The 21,049-nt window shown below is 34.0% G+C and overlaps 1 protein-coding gene across 1 annotated transcript; it reads right to left on the bottom strand.

Moving 5' to 3' along the window:
• Positions 1-19,358: 19,358 nt before the first annotated feature.
• LOC149205780 (uncharacterized) lies at positions 19,359-20,639 on the bottom strand. Its single transcript, XM_089393558.1, has one exon. It carries the CDS (start codon positions 20,504-20,506, stop codon positions 19,742-19,744), a length of 765 nt encoding a protein of 254 aa, XP_089249684.1. The 5' UTR covers positions 20,507-20,639; the 3' UTR covers positions 19,359-19,741.
• Between the last annotated feature and the right edge of the window lie 410 nt (positions 20,640-21,049).

Here is a 21,049-nt window from a genome sequence, read left to right as displayed (position 1 = left end):
TACGTGTCAATACCATGGCAAAGACCCATAGTATTCAAGTTACCATGGTGCGGATATTGTACGTGACTTTTCTTCACAATACTCGCATATGTACCCAACCCTTATGAATAACATTTGCATATACTTTCCCAAACTTCACCTTTATCATTCATCCATCTCTAAACTTGACATTCCTTTGTTCATTACCTTTGTCACATTTGTACCAGCCTGCATAATCATCGTATTAGCATAATGTTGACTTATTATCAGGTAGGTTGCCATAAATGACAACACATTAACCATAATGCCAACAATATCGAGGAATAATGAAAATTTTCCTTTTGATCCAATTGGTTTCATTTTTTTCAGTTTTGGATTTTTTATTGAATTTGTCAAATGCTGCTGCCATTTTCGGAAATCTATGGAGGTTGGAGCCCTTGGCTCTAGAGTGCAAGACAATGTGGTGGAAAGAAACTGAGGTTACTCTTCATGACTGATTATATTGTAGAATTGGTGCCATCTCATCCATGCTCAATAGATGGAACCGAGATGGAGGTAATGATGTCACCCTCCTCACGTCTATGCCTAATTCCAATTTTTTTTTCCCTTTAAGTACCAGACTATTTATCTGTCTTTAATTTGTATGAGGTGCATGGTTTAGAGAATATAATGGCTAGAAGAATTCATAATATGATTCGTAAAGAGTTAGAAAATTGTTGTTCACCAAATCATGGTTACCAAAGCGTGGTCATACCTTCATATGAATATCCCAACGCTACATAAATTGGATGAAATGCTTCTTATAAGATTTACAACTCAATTTCTTTGCAAGTTGTTAAAGAAATTATATAGAAATTTATTTTTTATTTACCATTCTCGACATGCAGGAAGTTTTGGAGAAATTCAGGGAAACTAAATTTTGGTATGAGGATAGATCAATGGTTGATTAATCTAAAGAGAGAGGTAATAAATAAAGAAACGATCATAAATGGTGACTTCCCACTCCAAAATTTTCTCATGGAAGCCTTATAGACAATACAAGAATTTTTTTCTGAAATCAAAGGGACTCTCTCAAACAAATATTGAAGGCAATGATGGAAATCAATGCTCAAGTTTTATTAGAAAATGAGATTACAGAGGTTTACTTGGAATCCCTACCAAATGAAGTTATATATCTCTTAAGTTTTGGTTACAGGGTATGGACTCATGATTAATAGACTGTTTAAATGATTTATCAAGAATTTTATAATCTTCCATTTTTGTTCTTTGTTTAACAAGATTTTTTAGCCTTGGAGACACAATTTACCATATGCAAGACACTACCCATTTTAATGTATAAAAAATAATTTAAAGTAAAAAATTGCAAGAAATAACATGCAATTTTAGTGTTCACAACCAAATTAATTTAAAGTAAAAAACTACAAGAAATAACATGCAATTTTAGTATGCACAACCTTGCAAGAAGAACCTATATTAAATACTACTCAATCATGGATGCCATTATTTGTTCACTTTTTCTAGATGAAAAACAAGTGTTAGATACTACTAGATTGTGAAGGAAGGATCATGGATGCCAATATTTTTTCACTTTTTCCACAAGAAAAACAAGTACTTAGTACATATGGATTATGGAGGATGGATCATGGAGGAAAATATTTGTTCGCTTTTTGATGATCTATAAAAAACAAGGCATTAATGACGCTGAGTAAAATAATTTATTTTGGTTGGGACTATGAGACAAATATCGAAAGAAAATGTAATTTGAAGTATGATACTTTTATTTGAGTTATTTAAATCTCCTGTAATAATGATTATACAATATTATATTTGAATATTTCAACTATTCATAATTATATAATAGCAGGTTATGGAATGCATGGGCTTGTAATGATGCTTTCTCCTTTTTTCACCAAATGCAACAGCTAGGAGTGAAGCTAGACCATGTGACTTTCATAGTTGGTCTTCTAGGGTACCTCAATTCTACCTTTGGATATCTATTTTATTCATGTGATGAAATATGTGGGAAAAAACTTGTTCAGGATTGAGAATTTGGAATAAACTAAAACTTTTGAAATGCTTTGGAACTCTTTCATTTCTTTTGCATCTTCTATACTTTATGACTCCTCACAAATCTAAGGCTATTATTAATGATTGTCCATGTGGCAGGCACTTTATATGGAGTATGAGTCACTTTTATCACACATTTTATCATGCAAATTTTTCCTTATACCACCAGACACTCCAGTAAAAGAAGGTATTTTTGGTGTAGATACACAATTTGATTAAAATTACTTAGGTCAATGTCTAATTACTATGCATATTTGACTTATTATTGCTTATTAAGTGAACTACCCAACCACCTATCATTTTAACGTTGGGCTCCTTCCACTCCAATTATAAATAAAGGTGATCTCTTTGTATTGATACACCTGATATACAATAGATATGTAGTTATAATTGTTATGGCAATTCCTCTTTTGTTCACATGAAATTCAAGCTAACGCGTGATCTTAATTTGTGTGGATATGTTATAATATTTCTAGAAGTTCATATCTTGTTCATATGGAATTCAAGCTAATGCATCACCTTAATATGTTCTCTTTTTTTTCAACAAATATGGTAGTGATAGGTATGGAATAATTTTAAGAGAGTGATACTAACATTACAGATATGTTATAATCTTTCTGGCAGTTCAACTCTTGTTCGTATGGAATTCAAGCTAATGCATGATTTTAATTAGTGCTCTTTGTTTTTTAACATATATGGTAGTGATAGGTATGGAATAATTTTAGGAGAGAGTGATACTAACATTACCAACAATGGGCATGGAGGTTACTCAAATTCCTCAAGAGAGGTTCAAAGCTTGCCACCTATAACCAAATCCTATAGTCCAAGAAGATATGTATGCAATAATTTTAGCAGAGAGTGATAGTAACATTACCAGCAACTCCATATGACCTCAAAATTTAAGATAAAGCTACTTTTCATGAACTTTATGGGGAAAAAACCAATAGAAGCATGCAAGATCATCTTCAAAATCCATAGAAGGATTTGAATGTCTATTAGGAGGCATATAAAAAATGCTTTTGAAAGAATTTTCTTATGAAAGGGGCAATAGAGGGGCAGAGTAGTGAGAAACGTACAACGGAAAGTAGAACAGTGAAAGGAAGAATTATTTACAGGCTATGCACATATTTTGAATCCAATCTTGGCCCATTGTTTTCCTTGAGTACGTTTATTTTTGTGTCAAGTGGGTTGTTCTGGTCTAGGTTGTTGGGAAGGTCTAGGGTCAATTTAGGTTGTGGAGTATAACAATTAGCGCAAGCCCCATTTATTTTGAATCATAATAATTTGGTTTATTAAGATTACTCATGGCACACCAATCAACCTGAGTTGCGCCTCTTCAATTTTCTCATCCACATGTACATTAGTTCTACATCCATTTTATTTTTATTTTGCCTTTTTTTCCCTCAATATGACTGACTTTAATCAAAAGATAGAATGTAAACCTCTCATTTTTTTTGTGATGTTCTTATTGCATTCCCTTGAGTCCCCTCTAAAAGGGGGCATGGGAAATATCTCCCTCAAAGTACCCACGTCCTAGGAATGTGTTCCCTACCATTGGGAAGGCATTCCCGTGTGACACTGAATATAAGTGAATTTGAATTCTTCAACATGTATGGTAGGAACTATGCATTTATTTTGTTGAACTTGTATTGTGGGAGGCACTTCAGATGCATATGGATACACATTTGACAAGTAATGTAAGTGTTAGGGGGTGGTGTGAAATGGAATTTAAGATCATACATGCACATGTTGATTAGTTAGGATTTAGACATAAATCAACCGGAGTCAAATATGATACACCTTTGAAACATTTTTTCGTGAAGACTTTATTATGGCCCTATCTTTATATTTGTTCTTGCACTCTGGAGGTTATCTATGCCTTAAGATCATAAAAATGTGTTCTAATATGAATTTGATATCCATTAACCTGAATGGTATCAAGAATACAAGCATACTTGATTCTCAGATGAGTATTTTATTGAATTGTTTAGAGTACATCATGGAATTAAATGTTTTGGTTGCATTTGTGAGCCAAAGCGTACAATATCATTATTGAAGATTAAGTTTTATCTGTCTGTAATAGTTTGGCATTAAATTAGCATGGGAATGATACACTACTCTTGATTCTGATTAAAGTTGCAGCAAATGGACACTCTTAAATAAATATGTTATATTCAGGAATCTTAAGAACAATGGAGGAATAAATCACATTTTTTAAGTGAATGAATTTCTATTTTATCTAGATAAGAAGAAACTAAAGTTTCCCCAATTTTTGTTTCATCTATCAAAAAATCAGGTATGAGTTTTCCAGAATATTTCTATAGTTTCCACTTGACAAAAACATTAAAGACAAGCTATTTTTGTCAAAGTAGGTGGATTGTTTCATTTGACACAATCCCTTTTCTGATTCTTATGTGAACTGGATGTTTTAATTGTTCACACACCCTTTCAATTTGTTAACGCGCATTAACAATATGAGCATGTCTTAATCAGGGCTTCATTCTTTGTAACTCAAATATTTTCAAAATCTAGTTTCTGAAGGCCTTATAAGTGTATGGAATTAAAAATACATAAGCACAAACCTATATGAGGTTATGTTTGATCAGTTTGAAAAAAAAATTGTTGACCCTGTCAGTATAGTAGACCTATATGAGATTTTTTTTATCAAGATTAGGAATTACATGCACTTATTCAGGGGCTAGAAATGTGTGGAAATACCCACCTTTCTTGTTAAAAAATTAACAAATTCTACAAGTTATCATATGCAAGCATATGTAAGTTCTACCACAAATCATAGGTGATGGGTATCGCTTATGGTAACAATGGTAATAATTCTTTGTTTCTGCTTTAGGGGGGGGTTTATTAAAATAAGGCACAGTCTAATGGTGCAACTTTTTGGCTTATTTGACTGGAATCTGGGAACATGACTTTTTGGTAAGATTGTGATGTTTTGTTGTTTAAATTACATTTCTAAATTCATAAATGGATTTATAACCCTAGAGAACCTTTGGGGGTACTAGGATTGTATACACTTAATAAATTAATTATGATTTTTGCAAATTTATAACGATATTTTGAGCAAAATTGGCTGAAAAAACTACCCAAAAAATGCCAAAAAGTTGCCTTGTTAGACTACTAAAAATAAAAATCAATGTTTCTAGGTGATTAATGGGCTAATACTTTTTATGCACATATATTAGATACATGATAAATACATGCATGAATGTGGTATTAGGAAAACTTGTATGGACACTAAACAACCAATGAGATGCATACACTATATCCATAAAATGATTTTTGTCATGTAGGGTGAACAGGGGCATTATTAGCTTGTGCGGAGTAAGTAATGAAATTCTCTGAAAGGAAAATGACCCTACCTTAGGCCCTACATGTATATATGTGGTATAAGGAAAACTTGTATGGATAACCAACGACCAACTAGGCTTTCCTTTATGATATGTTAGACCCATAACCCGATTGGTACGTGTTATGAAACCAGCTCAAGAAAAGATAGAAAAGATATATCAACGCCTTAGAATTTAGCCTCTTCGAGGGGGCAACCTCCTTTACATTACATAAATGAACAGTTCTTGGATGATTCAAATGACAAAACATCATTTCTATATATAGGAGTCTAAGGAGTCACAATATAATCCAGCCGACCTAACAATAATAATATAAAGCCACAAAAATAAAAATAGAGGGATTCTATGGGGCACAGTAATAACAATATGGGGGCAATAGGGGCACAACAATATTAATAAGGGGTATAACTACAATAGTAATGGGGTAATCACTAGTATTATAGGGACCCAACATGCCCCTCTCCTTCAAAAAAGTGTTGTCCTCAACGCTTGAGTAGTTCTGGATACTTCTGCATAAAATTCTCATCCTCCCATGTGGAATCTTCAGCGGATAAGTTCTTCCACTTGATAAGATACTCTGAAATTGATCGATTTCGTAGCTGTCGAGTTCTTGTTTCTGTGACTGCTTCTGGTTCCAATATAATTTTTCCTTCCTCGTCAAGTTCTGGCAATATTGTTTGAACTGGGAGCTTGTTGCCTATAGCCTTCTTTAAACATGAAACATGGAAAACTGGGTGCAATCGAGAAGCTGCAGAAAGCTCCAATTGGTATGCCATAGTACCAATCTTTTGCAACACCTTGTACGGACCATAATACTTTGGTGATAATTTATTATCCTTCTTAGCTTGCTTGAGGGACATTTGCTTATATGGTTGTAGCCGTAGGAATACCCAATCACCTACATCAAAACTTCTTTCACTGCGATGTTGATCTGCCTATTGTTTCATTCTATTATGTGCCAACACGAGGTTATCCTTTAAGAGTTGGAGGACTTGTTGTTGATGTTCGATGTGATGTTCCACTGCTTGAACCTTAGAATTTTTTCTTAAATATGATGTGATGGATGGTGGTTGATACCCATAAAGTGCCATAAATGGGGTCATTTTTGTTGTTGTATGGAAGGAAGTGTTATAACACCATTCAGCCAGAGGCAACCATTTGACCCATTGTGTTTGTTTATCAGATACAAAGCAACGAAGATATCCTTCCAAACATTTGTTTACTATCTCAGTTTGCCCATCCGATTGAGGATGATAAGATGAGCTATGAGCTAACTGAGTACCAAGACAAGAAAATAATTCTGTCCAAAAATTTCCAGTGAAAATGGGATCTCTGTCACTTACAATAATCTTTGGGTTCCATGTAGCTTTTGAATTATTTCCATAAATGCAGTAGAAATTGTATTGGCTTTAAATGGATGTGATAATGCACAAAAGTGTGCATACTTGGTAAGTCTGTCAACTACCACCATGATGACACTGTTTCCCTCAGATTTGGGTAAACCTGTGATAAAATCCATTGAAACCTCCTCCCAACGTTGGCTTGGAATGGATAAAGGTTGTAATAGACCCGGTGTCTTAATTGTTTCAACTTTATTTTGTTGGCAAACCAAAAATTCCACCACAAACTTTTGAATATCTGATTTAAGGCCATCCCAAAAAAATTCCTTCTTAACCCTGTGGTAAGTTTTTAAAAATCTTGAGTGCCCTCCTAAGGGAGAAGTGTGCAATTCCATAAGAATCTTTTGTTTTAGCTGGGAATTCTTACAGAGGTATAAGCGATCTTTGTACCATAACGAATCATTTTTCAAGCTAAATGTATCAAACGTACTGGAATCTTGTTGTAACTTTCGAATAAGTGCCCACACTTCTTTGTCATTCTTCCATTCCTCCCTTGCTTCGTTTATCCAATCTAGTTGGATAATAGAAATGGTGCACAACAATGCTTCCACATCCTCATCCTTTCTTGAGAGTGCATCTGCCACCACATTTTGCTTCCTTTTTTTGTAGATGATTTCAAAGTCATAACCTAACATCTTTGTGACCCACTTTTGTTGCCCTTCAGAGGATAATCTTTTTTCTAAAAAGTATTTAAGGCTATCATGATCCATTTTTACCTTGAAGTGTCTTCCCATTAGGTAGGGTCACCATTTCTTAAGTGCATGGAGTATTTCCAACATTTCCTTCTCATAAATAGCTTTGCTTAAAAACTTTCCCTTGATTGGACGACTTTCAAAAGCAATGGGTCTTTCATCTTGCATTAGAACAACACCAATTCCATTTCCTGAAGCATCACATTCCACAATAAAGGTTTTTGTGAAGTCCGGTGTAGCTAAGACCGGTGCTTGGCACATTGCCTCTTTAAGATGTTCAAAGGCCTTTGTTGCTTCCAGAGTCCATGAAAATGCATCTTTCTTCAATAATGTTGTTAGAGGTGCTGCTATTCTCCCATAATTCCTAACAAACTTGCGATAATACCCTGTCAACCCGAGAAATCCTTGCAGATGCTTTATGGATGTGGGGATTTTTCATTCCTTAATGGCTTTAATTTTGCTAGGGTCTACCTTAACTCCTTCATGAGATACAATATGACCCAAATATTCCACCTCCTGGACTCCAAAGAAACGTTTGGATCTTTTTGCATATAATTGTTTATGCTCCAATAGTTGTAGCACCCTATCAACATGTTCAACATGATCCTTCCAAGACTTGCTGTAGATTAGTATATCATCAAAAAATACTAACACAAATTTTCTAAGGAATGGTTTGAAAATTGAATTCATCAAACCTTGAAATGTTGAAGGTGCATTGGTAAGGCCAAAAGGCATGACCAAAAATTCATAATAACCCTCATGAGTTCTAAATGCTGTTTTCGGAATGTCTTCAATCTTCATTCTGATTTGATGATATCCTGAACGAAGATCCAACTTGGTGAAGTAAATTGATCCATGCAATTCATCCAGTAATTCATCAATGACAGGAATGGGGAACTTATCTTTAATAGTGAGCTTGTTGAGCTCCCTATAATCCGGACACATACGCCATGATCCATCCTTCTTGTGCACTAATACTACTGGAGCAGAGAAAGAACTTTGACTCGGTTCAATTATACCAGTCTCTAGCATTTCTGCAACCATACGTTCAATTTCACTCTTTTGGACATAGGGATATTTGTACCGCCTGATGTTTGGAGGAACACTTCCTGGAATCAGATGAATAGCATGATCATGATCACGTATAGGTGGGAGACCTTTGGGAGTCTCAAATACCTTGGAATGATTGTCCAGGACTTTTTGGAGATCTGGAGAAATAGATGATTCCGATGTGGAAACATCTAGTGAACATAATTGTGAAATTACACCTCTTTGCTCCCTTTTTAGAAGCTTTGTCATACCATTAGAGCTGATTATCTTTCCTAGTTTCCCTGCAATACCCCTTAATTCAACTTCCTTTCCTTCTGTAGAAAATTTGATGAAAATTTCTTGAAAATTAAAAGCTATTGTACCCAAGGATTGTAGCCATTGGACTCCTAGTACAACATCAACACCTCCCATTGGAATGGAAAGCATTGGGCTAGTCAATACATATTCTCCCATGGATAGCTTGATATTATGGCACTTTCCAGAGCAATTTATTGTTCCTCCATTTGCAATCATCACTTGACACTCTGGTGCTAGATATAGGAAGAAATTCAATTCTTTTGCTACCTTACAATGAATAAAATTGTGGGTGCTTCCTGAATCAATCAACACTATTACCTTTTTCTTCTTGATTTGTCCTTCTATCTTGATGGTTTGAGGAGTGGTAATTCCCACCAATGCATTACAAGATATGGTCGGATTTATTTGTTCTTCATCTAGGCTTTGTTCCTGGAGTATATCCTCTTCTTTTGACCTTTCGTGCTCCTTTTCTTCTTCCTCTTCACAATCTATGTAGAATAATTTCTTCTCAGCACACTTATGACCTTTAGTGTATTTTCTATCACAACTGTAACAAAGCCCTTTTGCTCTTTTTTCTTCCAATCGTTGTGGTGTCAACCTTATAGGCTGTGGAAGACTAGGGGCAACAACACTTCCGTCTTTATAGTTGTGAGTGGTATGCTTCGTGGTTGCCATAATTTTGCTTTCCATTTTTCTTGCTAACCTAAATGCCTTCTCTAATGAATCAGGTTCCCAAAGGCGAACATCATGTTGGATATTATCCTTTAAAGACCCTATGAACACATCAATCCTATGCTCCTCTGGAATATATTTTACCCTTATGTTCAATTTTTGGAACTCCTTAATGTGCTCCATTATTGAACCCTTTTGTTTGAGACTTATCAATTGGCTAAAAAAAGTGTTGCTTTTTGTATCCTCATAATGTGCTATCAATTCTTCCGTAAAAATTGCCCAAGTGATGAATTGTTTACGAGAGCAAAGACATTGATACCATACAAACTGATTTAGTTCCAAATATAACCATTATTGAGATCGAATAATTGCTCCATCTGTAATATCTATGTGGCGGGATCCTTGCCATCAAGCTTCCTCATATTGATTTTTGGAATATGCGAGTCTTCGATCCAACATTAGAGTCTATGGAATCATGATTAACATTTCTTTTGTTCTCATCATGAGTTTCCTTTAATACCCTTTCACCCTTAGTGACCATTTCTTGTAGCAACTTATTCATATTTATCTTCAATTCTTCCATCTTATCATCCATGCCATCAATTTTAGCTTCTACGCCTTTCTTTAAACAATCCATCTTAGCTTCTACACCTTTTTTTAAACCATCCATCTTAGCTTCTACATCTTTTCTTAAACCATCCATCTTAGATTCTGTTGCTTTTTGTGCAAGTGACACTTGTTGCACTTGTTCTTGTAATTTTGATATATCATTTAGCATTTCTTCTTCTTCTTCATGAGTCATGCTAGAGCTTTCAGGTTCCTTACTAGGTGTTTGCATTTTCTTTCCTCGGGGCATCAGTTACCGATAATAATGCTCTATTATTCCCTTTTAATTCCTTCAAAATAAATTTTCAAACCAAGCTTAAGCAAAAATTTAAGAAATTCTACACACCGTTTTTCACTTTGTAGGAGCTCGATATTGCCTCTGATGTATCTCTGTACTTTTCTATCATCTAGTTCTGAATTTGTGACCTACAGTAGCCCTTTGTGTCCTCTTTCTAATGCCACAAGTCTGACCCAAATTGGATTCTCCAAGGAAGAGTTATGTGAAATCTCCCACAGTGACTTGATTATAGACTAGTTCAGTAGAGCGAACTTGTACGACGTGCCACGAGTCACTGTTTTTACCTTTGGATCTAAACAATGCATACAAGAAACTACAGTCCGTCCTCTTTCTCTACCTTCTTACGAAATTTCAATCCGATCCCCAGAGAGAAAGTTATGACGATTTTCCCCAAGTCACCTGTTTGGAATGTAATTCAGGAGTCTGCAAAAAGACCAAATTCCTCAGATCATATCTCCGCAAATATAGAGCGAAAAAATCTGAAATTTGGACCCGAGGTTCAGCGCGATTTCTTCTCAAATGGGTTTTGTTTTCAACTTCTGAAACGTCCCAGAAACAAAGTTATAGCGAAAATGCCACGATGACCTGTTTGGAGCAGTGAAACCCTAGAATCCAAAGCTTTGATACCAAATGTTAAGAAACCAACTCAAGAAAAGATAGAAAAGATAGATCAGCGCCTTAGAATTTAGCCTCTTCGAGGGGGAAACCTCCTTTACATTACATAAATGAACAGTTCTTGGATGATTCAAATGGAAAAACCTCCTTTCTATATATAGGATTCTAAGGAGTCACAATATAATCTAGCCGACCTAACAATAATAATATAAAGCCACAAAAATAACAATAGAGGGATTCTATGGGGCACATTAATAACAATATGGGGGAAATAGGGGCACAACAATATTAATAAGGGGTATAACTATAATAGTAATGGGGTAATCACTAGTATTATAGGGACCCAAGAGTACGATGTAGGGAAAACAAGGAATATACAGATAAGCTTGTGTGGAGTAAGTCACCAAATGATCTGAAGGTAAATGACCCTACCCTAGGCCCAATTAGGAATACAATTAACTAGAATCCGTATCAAGCATGGTATGGAAAATTTAGAAACAAGAAACAAAGTAATTCTTAATCATGTACAATTTTTGTGTGAGGCATGCTATATGGTATAAGCTCATGCAAAACCATTGCTTCTTTAGGGCTTCTCTGCATCGAAAAGACTAGACTTTACTCGACTCTACAGTGTTTGCTTGGATATTGTTGTAACTAACTCTAAACTCCTAGTCCATCATGGCTACTTCAACACAACCATACTAAGTCACTAAAGCATAAACTAAAAACATTATAACAATAGTTGCACTAAATTGCAATTGGGAGTATATAATATTAACAGAGATCATTGAAAAAGGTAATTGAAGCATGCTAGATTGTCTCTTCAAATTGGAAGGGGAAGGGTACACTATTCTTGACTCTGATTAAAGTTATAGCAAATGGCTTCTCTTAAATAAATATGTTATATTCAGGAATATGAAGAATAATGGAGGAATAAATCACATGTTTTAAGTGACTGGGTTTTGTATTTTTATCTACATAAGAAGAAACTAAAATTTCCCTGATTTGTATTTCATCTGTCAAAAAAAGGAGGAATGTGTTTTCCTAAATGTTTCTATAGTTTCCACTTGACAAAAACATCAAAGACAAGTTATTTTTGTGAAAGTAGGTGGATTGTTTCATTTTGACACAATCCCTTTTCGAATTCTTATGTGAACTGCATGTTTTGAGTGTTCACATACCCTTTCAATTTGTTAACACACATTAACAATATGAGTTTGTCTTAATTGGGAAATCATTCTTTGTAACTCAAATACTTTCAAAATCTGGTTTCTAATGGCCTTAGAAGCCTATGGAATTAAAGATACATAACCATGGACCTATATGAGGTTATTTTTGTGCAGTTTGAAAAAATTGTTGTTGTGACCCTATTTGTATAGTACACCAATATGAGATTATTTTTATGAAGAACATGAATTACATGCACTTATTTAGGGGTAGAAGTGTGTAGAAATACCTACCTTTCTTGTTAAGAAGTTAAAAAATGCTACAAGTAGCCATATGAAAGCTTATGTAAGTTATGCCACAACTCATAGGTTATGGGTATCATTTATGGGAACAACGGTAATAATGCTCTATTTCTGCTTTGGGGGGGCAATTTATTAAAATAAGGTGCAATCTAATGGCACAACATTTTGGCTTATTTGACTGGAATTTGGCAAAATGATTTTTGGTAAGATTTTGTTCTGTTGTTTAAATTGTATTTCTAAATACATAAATGGATTCAGCACCATGGAAAACCTTTGGGGTACTCAGATTGTATACACATAACAACTTAACTATGATTTTTGCAAATTTCTAACCAGATTTTGAGTGAAATTGACTAAAAAAGTATGCTCATAAAAGTGCCAAAAAGTTGCCTTGTTAGATTACTAAAATTAAAAATCATCATTTCTAGATGATTAATGGATTAATACTTGTGATGGACATATATTATATACATGATAAATACATGCATGCATGTGGTATTAGGAAAACTTGTATGGCTACTAAACAACCAACTAGATGTATCTACTATATCCATGACATGATTGATGTCATGTAGGGTGAATAGGGGCATTATTAGCTTGTGTGGAGTAAGTCACAAAATTGTCTAAAACAAAAATGACCTTACACTAGGCCCTACATGCATGAATGTGGTATAAGGAAAAGTTGTATGGCTAACCAATGCCCAACTAGGCTTGCCTTTGTGATATGCTAGACCCATAACTTGATTGGTGTGATGTTGGGAAAATACATTCAGTTCAATATCTTAGCCATATTATGACTATCTCACATAGTAGGGATAAAAGGGAAGATTGTGAGAGAGCCCATTGGGATTGGAAAAGAGTCTCTTAGAGCCTGTGAATATTTTCATTGTGTAAAGAGGAGTTGCGACAAGCTTTGTAACAACCTCCACCAAATTTGTATGATGGATAAGGCTTGGGAATATCAATGTAACTAGCATCCTAATTCCTGTAACATAGAAAAACATAACACAACCATAAGAAAATATAACATTGATTCTCCACCCAAGAACATATAGTACTAATTTTATAAAGCTGCGGGCATTGCATAAATGGAGATGATGAGTTAATATAACTATGAACCCAAGTATCGATATGACCATGTTAACTAGGCTTATGATATATCCCATGGTTATCAACGAAATACAACAAAGGAATCCCAACAACTCATCAATGCACTGGCAATCATTTTTTCTCATTATTTTTTGGCAATTCAATCCACTGCCTCTTCTCCATATGCTCTGCTACTCTTTGTATATAATTTTTCTTATGGCGTTATTTAAGTCCTAGTGATTAAGAATTGTGGAAATTTCATGTTATTCCTGGTTTCTAAAATGACATGCAATAAATTTTGAACACAGGGAAATTACTAGGTGATATTTGCTAAAGATATCACTGGCACTTGGGGAAAACACACTTGATTAGAGATATGTGGGGCATCCAACTATTCATTGTTGACAGGGAGGTTAGGGTGTTGTGGTAAAGAGAAGCAAAAGGAAAATTGCATGGATCTAGAAGATGATGAAAGTAAAGATCTCTTTGAACTCTCAGTTCATTTGATGCCATTGTTTAGTTTAACATTAGCTCTAATTTATATGTTAGTTACCACATTAAGGTAGTTAATTGGATATAAAATTTGGTATAAAGCATTGATCAAGCACTAAATTGTGGTCCTCTAAAATTCCTATCAGCAAAGAATTGTTTGAACCTCTTTGAAACTCGTCTGCCATAGCTAACAGTGAGTACTAATGTTGCTTATTTTATTGGGGGAGGGGCATATTATGTATGGTAAAGTAATATCTTATATAAATATTCCCATTCAAGAGTTCTTTGTCTATGATGAAGGTTCACAATGTTGGGTGAATGACTCCAGTGATCTTCGTTAACCAAACAACCCTTGCAACTTGTTGTTCCCCCTTTAAAAAATGATTCAATCATAAGTTGGATGCGAGTGACACTTATAAGAAGGGTCTCTTTGTGATGATTTAAGAAACATTTCAAAAATGTTGTAAGTGGCTACAACCTGTGAACTATTCAAGAAAAACCTAAAATCCATGCTGCTCAAATTTATATCAACTCTTCCATGCGCAAAAAATCATTACGAACAAATGATGTTGCTAAGCATTTTCTGGCACTCCTCCCACACATTTATTTCTAGTCTTTGGAGTTCGTTTGTAGGCTATGGACGAAGTTCCTTCAAAGCAAAGAATTCTATGTGGTGAGAAAACTATAAGGTACCATGGAAGAATGGATTTATGTACTCAACTGAAGCAGATGCCCAAAAACCCCATTGACATGTTCTTAATTCTATTCATGGTAAATAACAATCTTAAACTTTTTACTTCTTTCTTCTATGCTACTCTTTCATTTGCTAGTGTCTTATGATGTTTCCATTGCAACATGTGGGGCAATTGTTAGTTATCACAATTTTATATGTAGGCAATATCATTTTTTTGTCTAGAATCCCTTATGATCTTGTAAAACTATTGACACCTCTCAAACATTTTTATTTTAGTGTTGGTATGTTAGAAAATATTGATAAGAATGAGGTTATGTATCATCAAATGCAAAAATACTAATTAACTTAGTTTCACCATTGATGACAACAATTTAGAGGAGGTTAATGCATATAAGCATAAATTGTTTTATTGTTGATGTGCATCCCAAACTCAACTATGATTATAGTGTGGAGAAGAGGATTAATGGAGGGTCTAAAGCCTACATTAGTGTTAAAAAATTAGAGATGAATTTTTCCATATGGAAAAAAAAAACTTGAAAAGACTATAAAGAAATGGATTTTTAGATACAGAAGAAAAAGTAAGAAAATGTTGATAATCCTATTATGTCAATTATCCCCTATGACTAAAAAGTTTGGTTAAAAACATTTTTAAATAAGTCTAAAAGAGTACCGAACATATCCAAAATTTTATGATTTTAAAATGAAGAAGAATATCACTTCTTCCATCTTCTTCTTCGAGCTAGGACTTATGCCTATTGAGAATAAGGATATGATTAAGCATCTAATCTAATGTAAAAAAATAAAATAATTAACATAAAAAAAACAATAGACTTCTTAACATTACTTTCAATTCTAACAAATGAACATTGGAAAATTTAGAAGTTCCATTAAATGTCAAAACTATTATTAGAAAAAAGTTAGAGTACTATTAAAATAATAAAAGATAAAAAAATCTAATTCATAATTTAGAAAAACATATAATTCATAATTAAAAAAAATAGTCAAAAACTATTTTTTTTATTTATTCTTTAAAAGTGAAAATCAACATTGTAAAGGACGGCTTAAAACACGTTTAGAAAATATAAATTCTTCAATATTAATGATAATAATTTTGAAAACATAAATAAATTAAGAAAATATTCTTTGCAATTAATTATAAAGACATTATGTTAAATTGGTTAAAATTAACTATATATTAATTTTTTATCACATAGAATAGAAAGAAGTTCCATAATATAATTTTTATGATAGAAAAAAGAGTTAGATAAAAAATATAATTTAATATAAACAAACATAGATTCATTTTAACTAAGAATTTAATAAAAGTTGGGAAAGATCAAATAATTTGAATAAAAATTTTGTATCAAAATTTAATCAAACATAAAAGAATAAGATTACTTAAAATATTTTAACCATAAAAACTTAAAAAAATTATTTTTTGCTAATTATTTTATATAATTTATATATAATTCTTTACCTTGTAAACTATAATTTTTTTTTACTTTTAACGACAAAATCGATATAAAATTATGTTCCATATATAAATTTAGATATTTTATTTATGGTATATTCGGTAATGTAGATACTTAGGTTTCTAAAAACCCACTGCACTGCTGACCTGCAGCGCAACATTATTAATCAATTACTAAGGTGAAGACTTACAGAAACATCTGACACTTTTCTCTTACAATAATTGCAGTCATATTACCAGAGGTTGAACGGTTAATGAGGTCACAATCCGTGGGAAGAGGAGAGGGCAACGAGGAAACTGCGTTGATGGCATCAGGTGTAAAAATGGGTTCTGATTGCGTTCGCATCAAATTTCTGTAAGGCGAATAGCAATAGTCTGGCTGTGGTCATGTACACAGAGGAAACTCGTGAAATATATTTGGACATAAGAGATGCTGGTATGGAAAAAGAAGTTGGCTATGCGGTTACATTAAAATCGGTAGGTGTTAGTAAACACATATTTTTAACAGTAAAGGTTAGTAAAATTTAAGCATATGCTATAAAATACATAAAGCGTTGGATCAACACCGCCATTAACAAGAGCGCAACAAAAAAAATCATACCATATTGAATAGTAGGAGATAATAAGTATTGAGTGGAATACTGAGATCGATTGTTCCCTGAAATTTGAGCAGGATTGTAGAGTGGAACGAACTCATCGCTCCCTTATTTCTGCTGATTCAATTCCACGCCGCCTAATTTGTGCGCCTTCCTGACTCGTAAATTGTATTTCTCACGACGACCTTTGCAGACTGAACAGCGAACGGACCAAATATGCAACAAAATCTAACTAAGCAACCAACGGCAGAAACAAGAAGGCGTGCTCCCTCACATCTGCATAAACAATTCGGCAGACCTACGAGTCGTCGTCTTCTTTCCTCACATAAAATGGAAATGGTCAGACCTAACTAAAGAAATTAAAGATTGTGAATCGGGAGCGATAGACGCGTAATGAGACTCAGCGTGGGGTCTTTGTCATTGACATTACAATATAGCGTGGGGTATTTGTCATTGGCATTACGATATATCAATGGATAAACAAAAATTAAAAATAAAAGGACAACTATACTACTATACATTCAATGATATCCATCTATAACAGGTTCGTAATTACATATTTAAATGATTCCACATTCAACCCTAATAACCTATTTAAATGTTTCCATGAATATTTATCAATTCAACGACACTCAATCCTAAGTCAAGGACAATCAATTATTTCCATGAATATTTATCAATTCAAGGACACTCAATCCTAATGGTATACAATAAGCCAAAACTTTATTGTTCACAACTCTTTTATAAAGAGGCATAAAAAGCATATGCATATTCTTTTAATCTCTATAGGAAGGATATATGGTACAAAATTTTATTTTGATGGAAGAGAACATGTAAGCTTTTTAAAAATGTTTTATTACTCATAAGTTTATGTTAATGTACATAGAACGCCACCATTATATAATAATGGAGGCCTTTTATTTATGTTAATGTATATAGAAGGCCTCCATTATATAACAATGGAGGTCTTGGATGTACATTAACACAAGCTTGTGAGAAATAGAATACTTTTGTATAGTATCTAAGCCAATTTCGATCCGCTCTTCTGAGGGAGGGTGATAGATTTTCACACTCACATAATTGGGATCCACTCTCTGTCCAATTAAAAAAAGGCAATGATAATGATTTGGAAGTTTAGTAATGCCTTGGTTTTGGTGTAATAGAAAACCTAACAAGCTCATATTCTCACTCAAGAAAGCTACAAAGTAGCTCTATATATAAGTAGTAATAATTTCCAATTTCAGCATAGCCTTATCAACCAAACCTTTAGTAGATTTCGTGAAATCATTGAAAATTGATTCATTTTCTTGTAACTAAGTTACATTACTTTCACCTACAACAAATAAAATAATAGTAGATGTAAAGCCAATTTTATTTTTCAATCAAATCTCAAAATGTCTAAGATATTCTCTAACCTATCTAAGCTCAAGAGTAATTTTTATAAAAATACTATATCCATTGTCACAAAGTATACCATTAGTGTATCCCATATTACTTAATATCTAGTGCCTAATATCTATAGGATCCTTTTCAATCTATGAAGAAAATTTAGCTATAGTTACTAATAAGGCATTATAAGAGGTTAAATCATCAACATCATCCTTCTTAGAATCAATAAGGATATTAGACATATCATTGGATACATTGTCGTGACCATCAATTAGCCAAGAAGGGGTTTTCAAATACATTATTAATCTCCTCAACATTAAACTTCTTCAGTGTCAACTAGCTCAAGACCTTTTCTTGTAATCCTGCAATCCCTAAATAGTATCACATTTCTCATCCACATGCGATGGTAAAATAATATAATATTTCTTTAAATCATGTTATTCATTAAACAATTAGGTATTATCTACATGGATGGAGAAACTTTTCCATAAGATTTATTTTAACAAATACTAGAATAAAGAAAAACTTATTCTCAAAATTTGGTATGGTTTTATCCAATCTATTAATATTCTTTTTCTATCTACTTATTTATATTGGTGATTTGTAAAAAAATAATTTATATATAAAAATCATCATATTTTCCCTTTAATTTATTTAAAAACAAATCAAAACAACCAATGAAATTTAAACCTTACCATTTACACATTCTTCAGATTTAAACCTTACCATTTACACATTTGTAATTCATCCCATAAATTAATCAAGAATACACACTCTAGTAAGTAAGTGGTTGATAAACTCAATAAAATATTCAAACTAAAAGCAAAATAATAAATTGCCATAGATCCCTAGTATTCTAGATCCCTAGTATTTAATATGTAACACTAACAACATACTCTCTCCAAAGCTCCTATAACTAAATGATAGCAATATAAGTTTACAAACTAATAATGCAACTAAGAAATTATAGAACTCAGGTCTAGTTTTCTACAACTTCTTTCCAGATAAATAAAAACTTAACATTTCTTTTTAACACCTGACGATTGTTAGATTAGTAGAAATCTATACTAATTATTTTTATATAAATTAAATAAAAATATCATCAATAAATACATTTATTGAAGATTATTAGTAATAACGTTCTCAATAATAGTGAAGAGAGAATTTCTTTGGTACTCGAGAGATCTTCTAAGGGCCACAACCAATGGAAAACATATGCTGTGAACAGAAATCTGGTGTGAACAGAAATCGGACTCCTGAGAGTCCAATATTGACAGTCTATTTATCCCTTTAAAAAGGGTTGAGCCTGAGTATCTGAAGAAGTTGTGGAATCCATCCCACATCCTTTATTAATGTCTTATTGTAATCGTGCTCCTTAAATTTTTTAAAACCCACTGCCCTGCTGAGCTGCAGCTTATCATTACTAATCAATTATTAAGGTGAAGACTTTACAGAAACACCACGCACTTCTCTGTTATAATAATTGCATTCATATTGCCATCAACTACCCATATGAGAGGTTGAATGGTTAAATAGATCGCAATCCGTGGGAAGAGGAGAGGGCAACGAGGAAACTGCGTCGATGGCATGAAGTGTAAAAATGGGTTCTGATTGCATTCGTATCAGATTTCTGTAAGGTGAATAGCAATAGTCTGGCTGGGGTGTACACAGTGGAAACTCGTGAAATATATTGGGAGATAACAGAGGCTGTGATGGCAAGAAGAAGTTGGGGGATAAGGGAGACATCGAACCATACTGAATAGTAGGAGATAACATGGATTGGACAGTAGAATACTGAGATCGATTGTTCCCTGAAAGTTCAGAAGGATTTGAAAGTGTGACAATAGAATTATCTTCTTTCACGGGGAAATCATGTACCCCACGTGGAGGTCTAGGAGGTCTAGGAGAAGCATCAATCTGGACGAAATTAGGGTTTCCAGGTACAGAGGTATGAGAATAGGGAAGTGCAGGACAATTTTGAGATTGAAAGGAAGAAGAGGAGGAGGGCATACTGGAATCACCGTGAGCGTTAGCGCGACCTGTCAGGCGTTGGACGAGCGTCATGAACTCCTGGGCTTCAGTGTGTATGACCTCAGGAGAGCGCGTGTATATAATCACCGGTGGTCTGTATGCCATGGCAGGCACCGGCATCGTCGGCTTCCGGATCTTGTGAGAGTCCTTCCAGATCTTCAACGGTGAAGGACGTGGACCCTGCAATTCCCGCTTCGAAGCTTTTGCTTGCTGCTGCTGCTCCATCGAACTCATGCCTCCCTTGTTTTCTTCTGATTCAATTCCACGCCGCCTAATTTGTGCGCCTCCCTGACTCCTCAACTGTATTATTCACAACGATCTTTGCAGACTGGAGCAAAAAACCCAAATATGCAACAAAACCTAACTATCCAACCAATGGCAGAAACAATGAGGCGTGCTTCCTCACATCTACATATATAGGGGTTACGGCAGACCTACAAGTCGTCGTTTCTATCCTCACCGGAAATGGAAATAGTCAGACCTAATTAAAGAAAGCAAAGATGGAGAATTGGAGGCAACAGACGTGTTGTGAGAATCAGTGTGGGGTCTTGGCGTCCTGTAATTATGGATTAAAATAATCTCTAGTAGAAGGGCGATGTAATCGAGTTACTGTAAAATAATTGAACATGGACGGAGAATCAAAGAAATTTGTTCGCGACCACTATATTAAATATAATGGAGCCCCCTGCTTCCATGTTTATTACTATTCACCATCCCTCATCGTGGGCACGACGTTGATTCTGAAATCGGGGAGATTGAAGATTTTCCGTCAAAAGA

Source organism: Pinus tabuliformis, chromosome 1_2 (assembly GCF_031772625.1).
Source record: "Pinus tabuliformis cultivar Carrire ecotype Pingquan chromosome 1_2, CPIR1, whole genome shotgun sequence".
In the NCBI taxonomy this organism is placed as follows: Eukaryota; Viridiplantae; Streptophyta; class Pinopsida; order Pinales; family Pinaceae; genus Pinus; species Pinus tabuliformis.
This window is presented reverse-complemented; position numbering and strand designations above follow the sequence as displayed.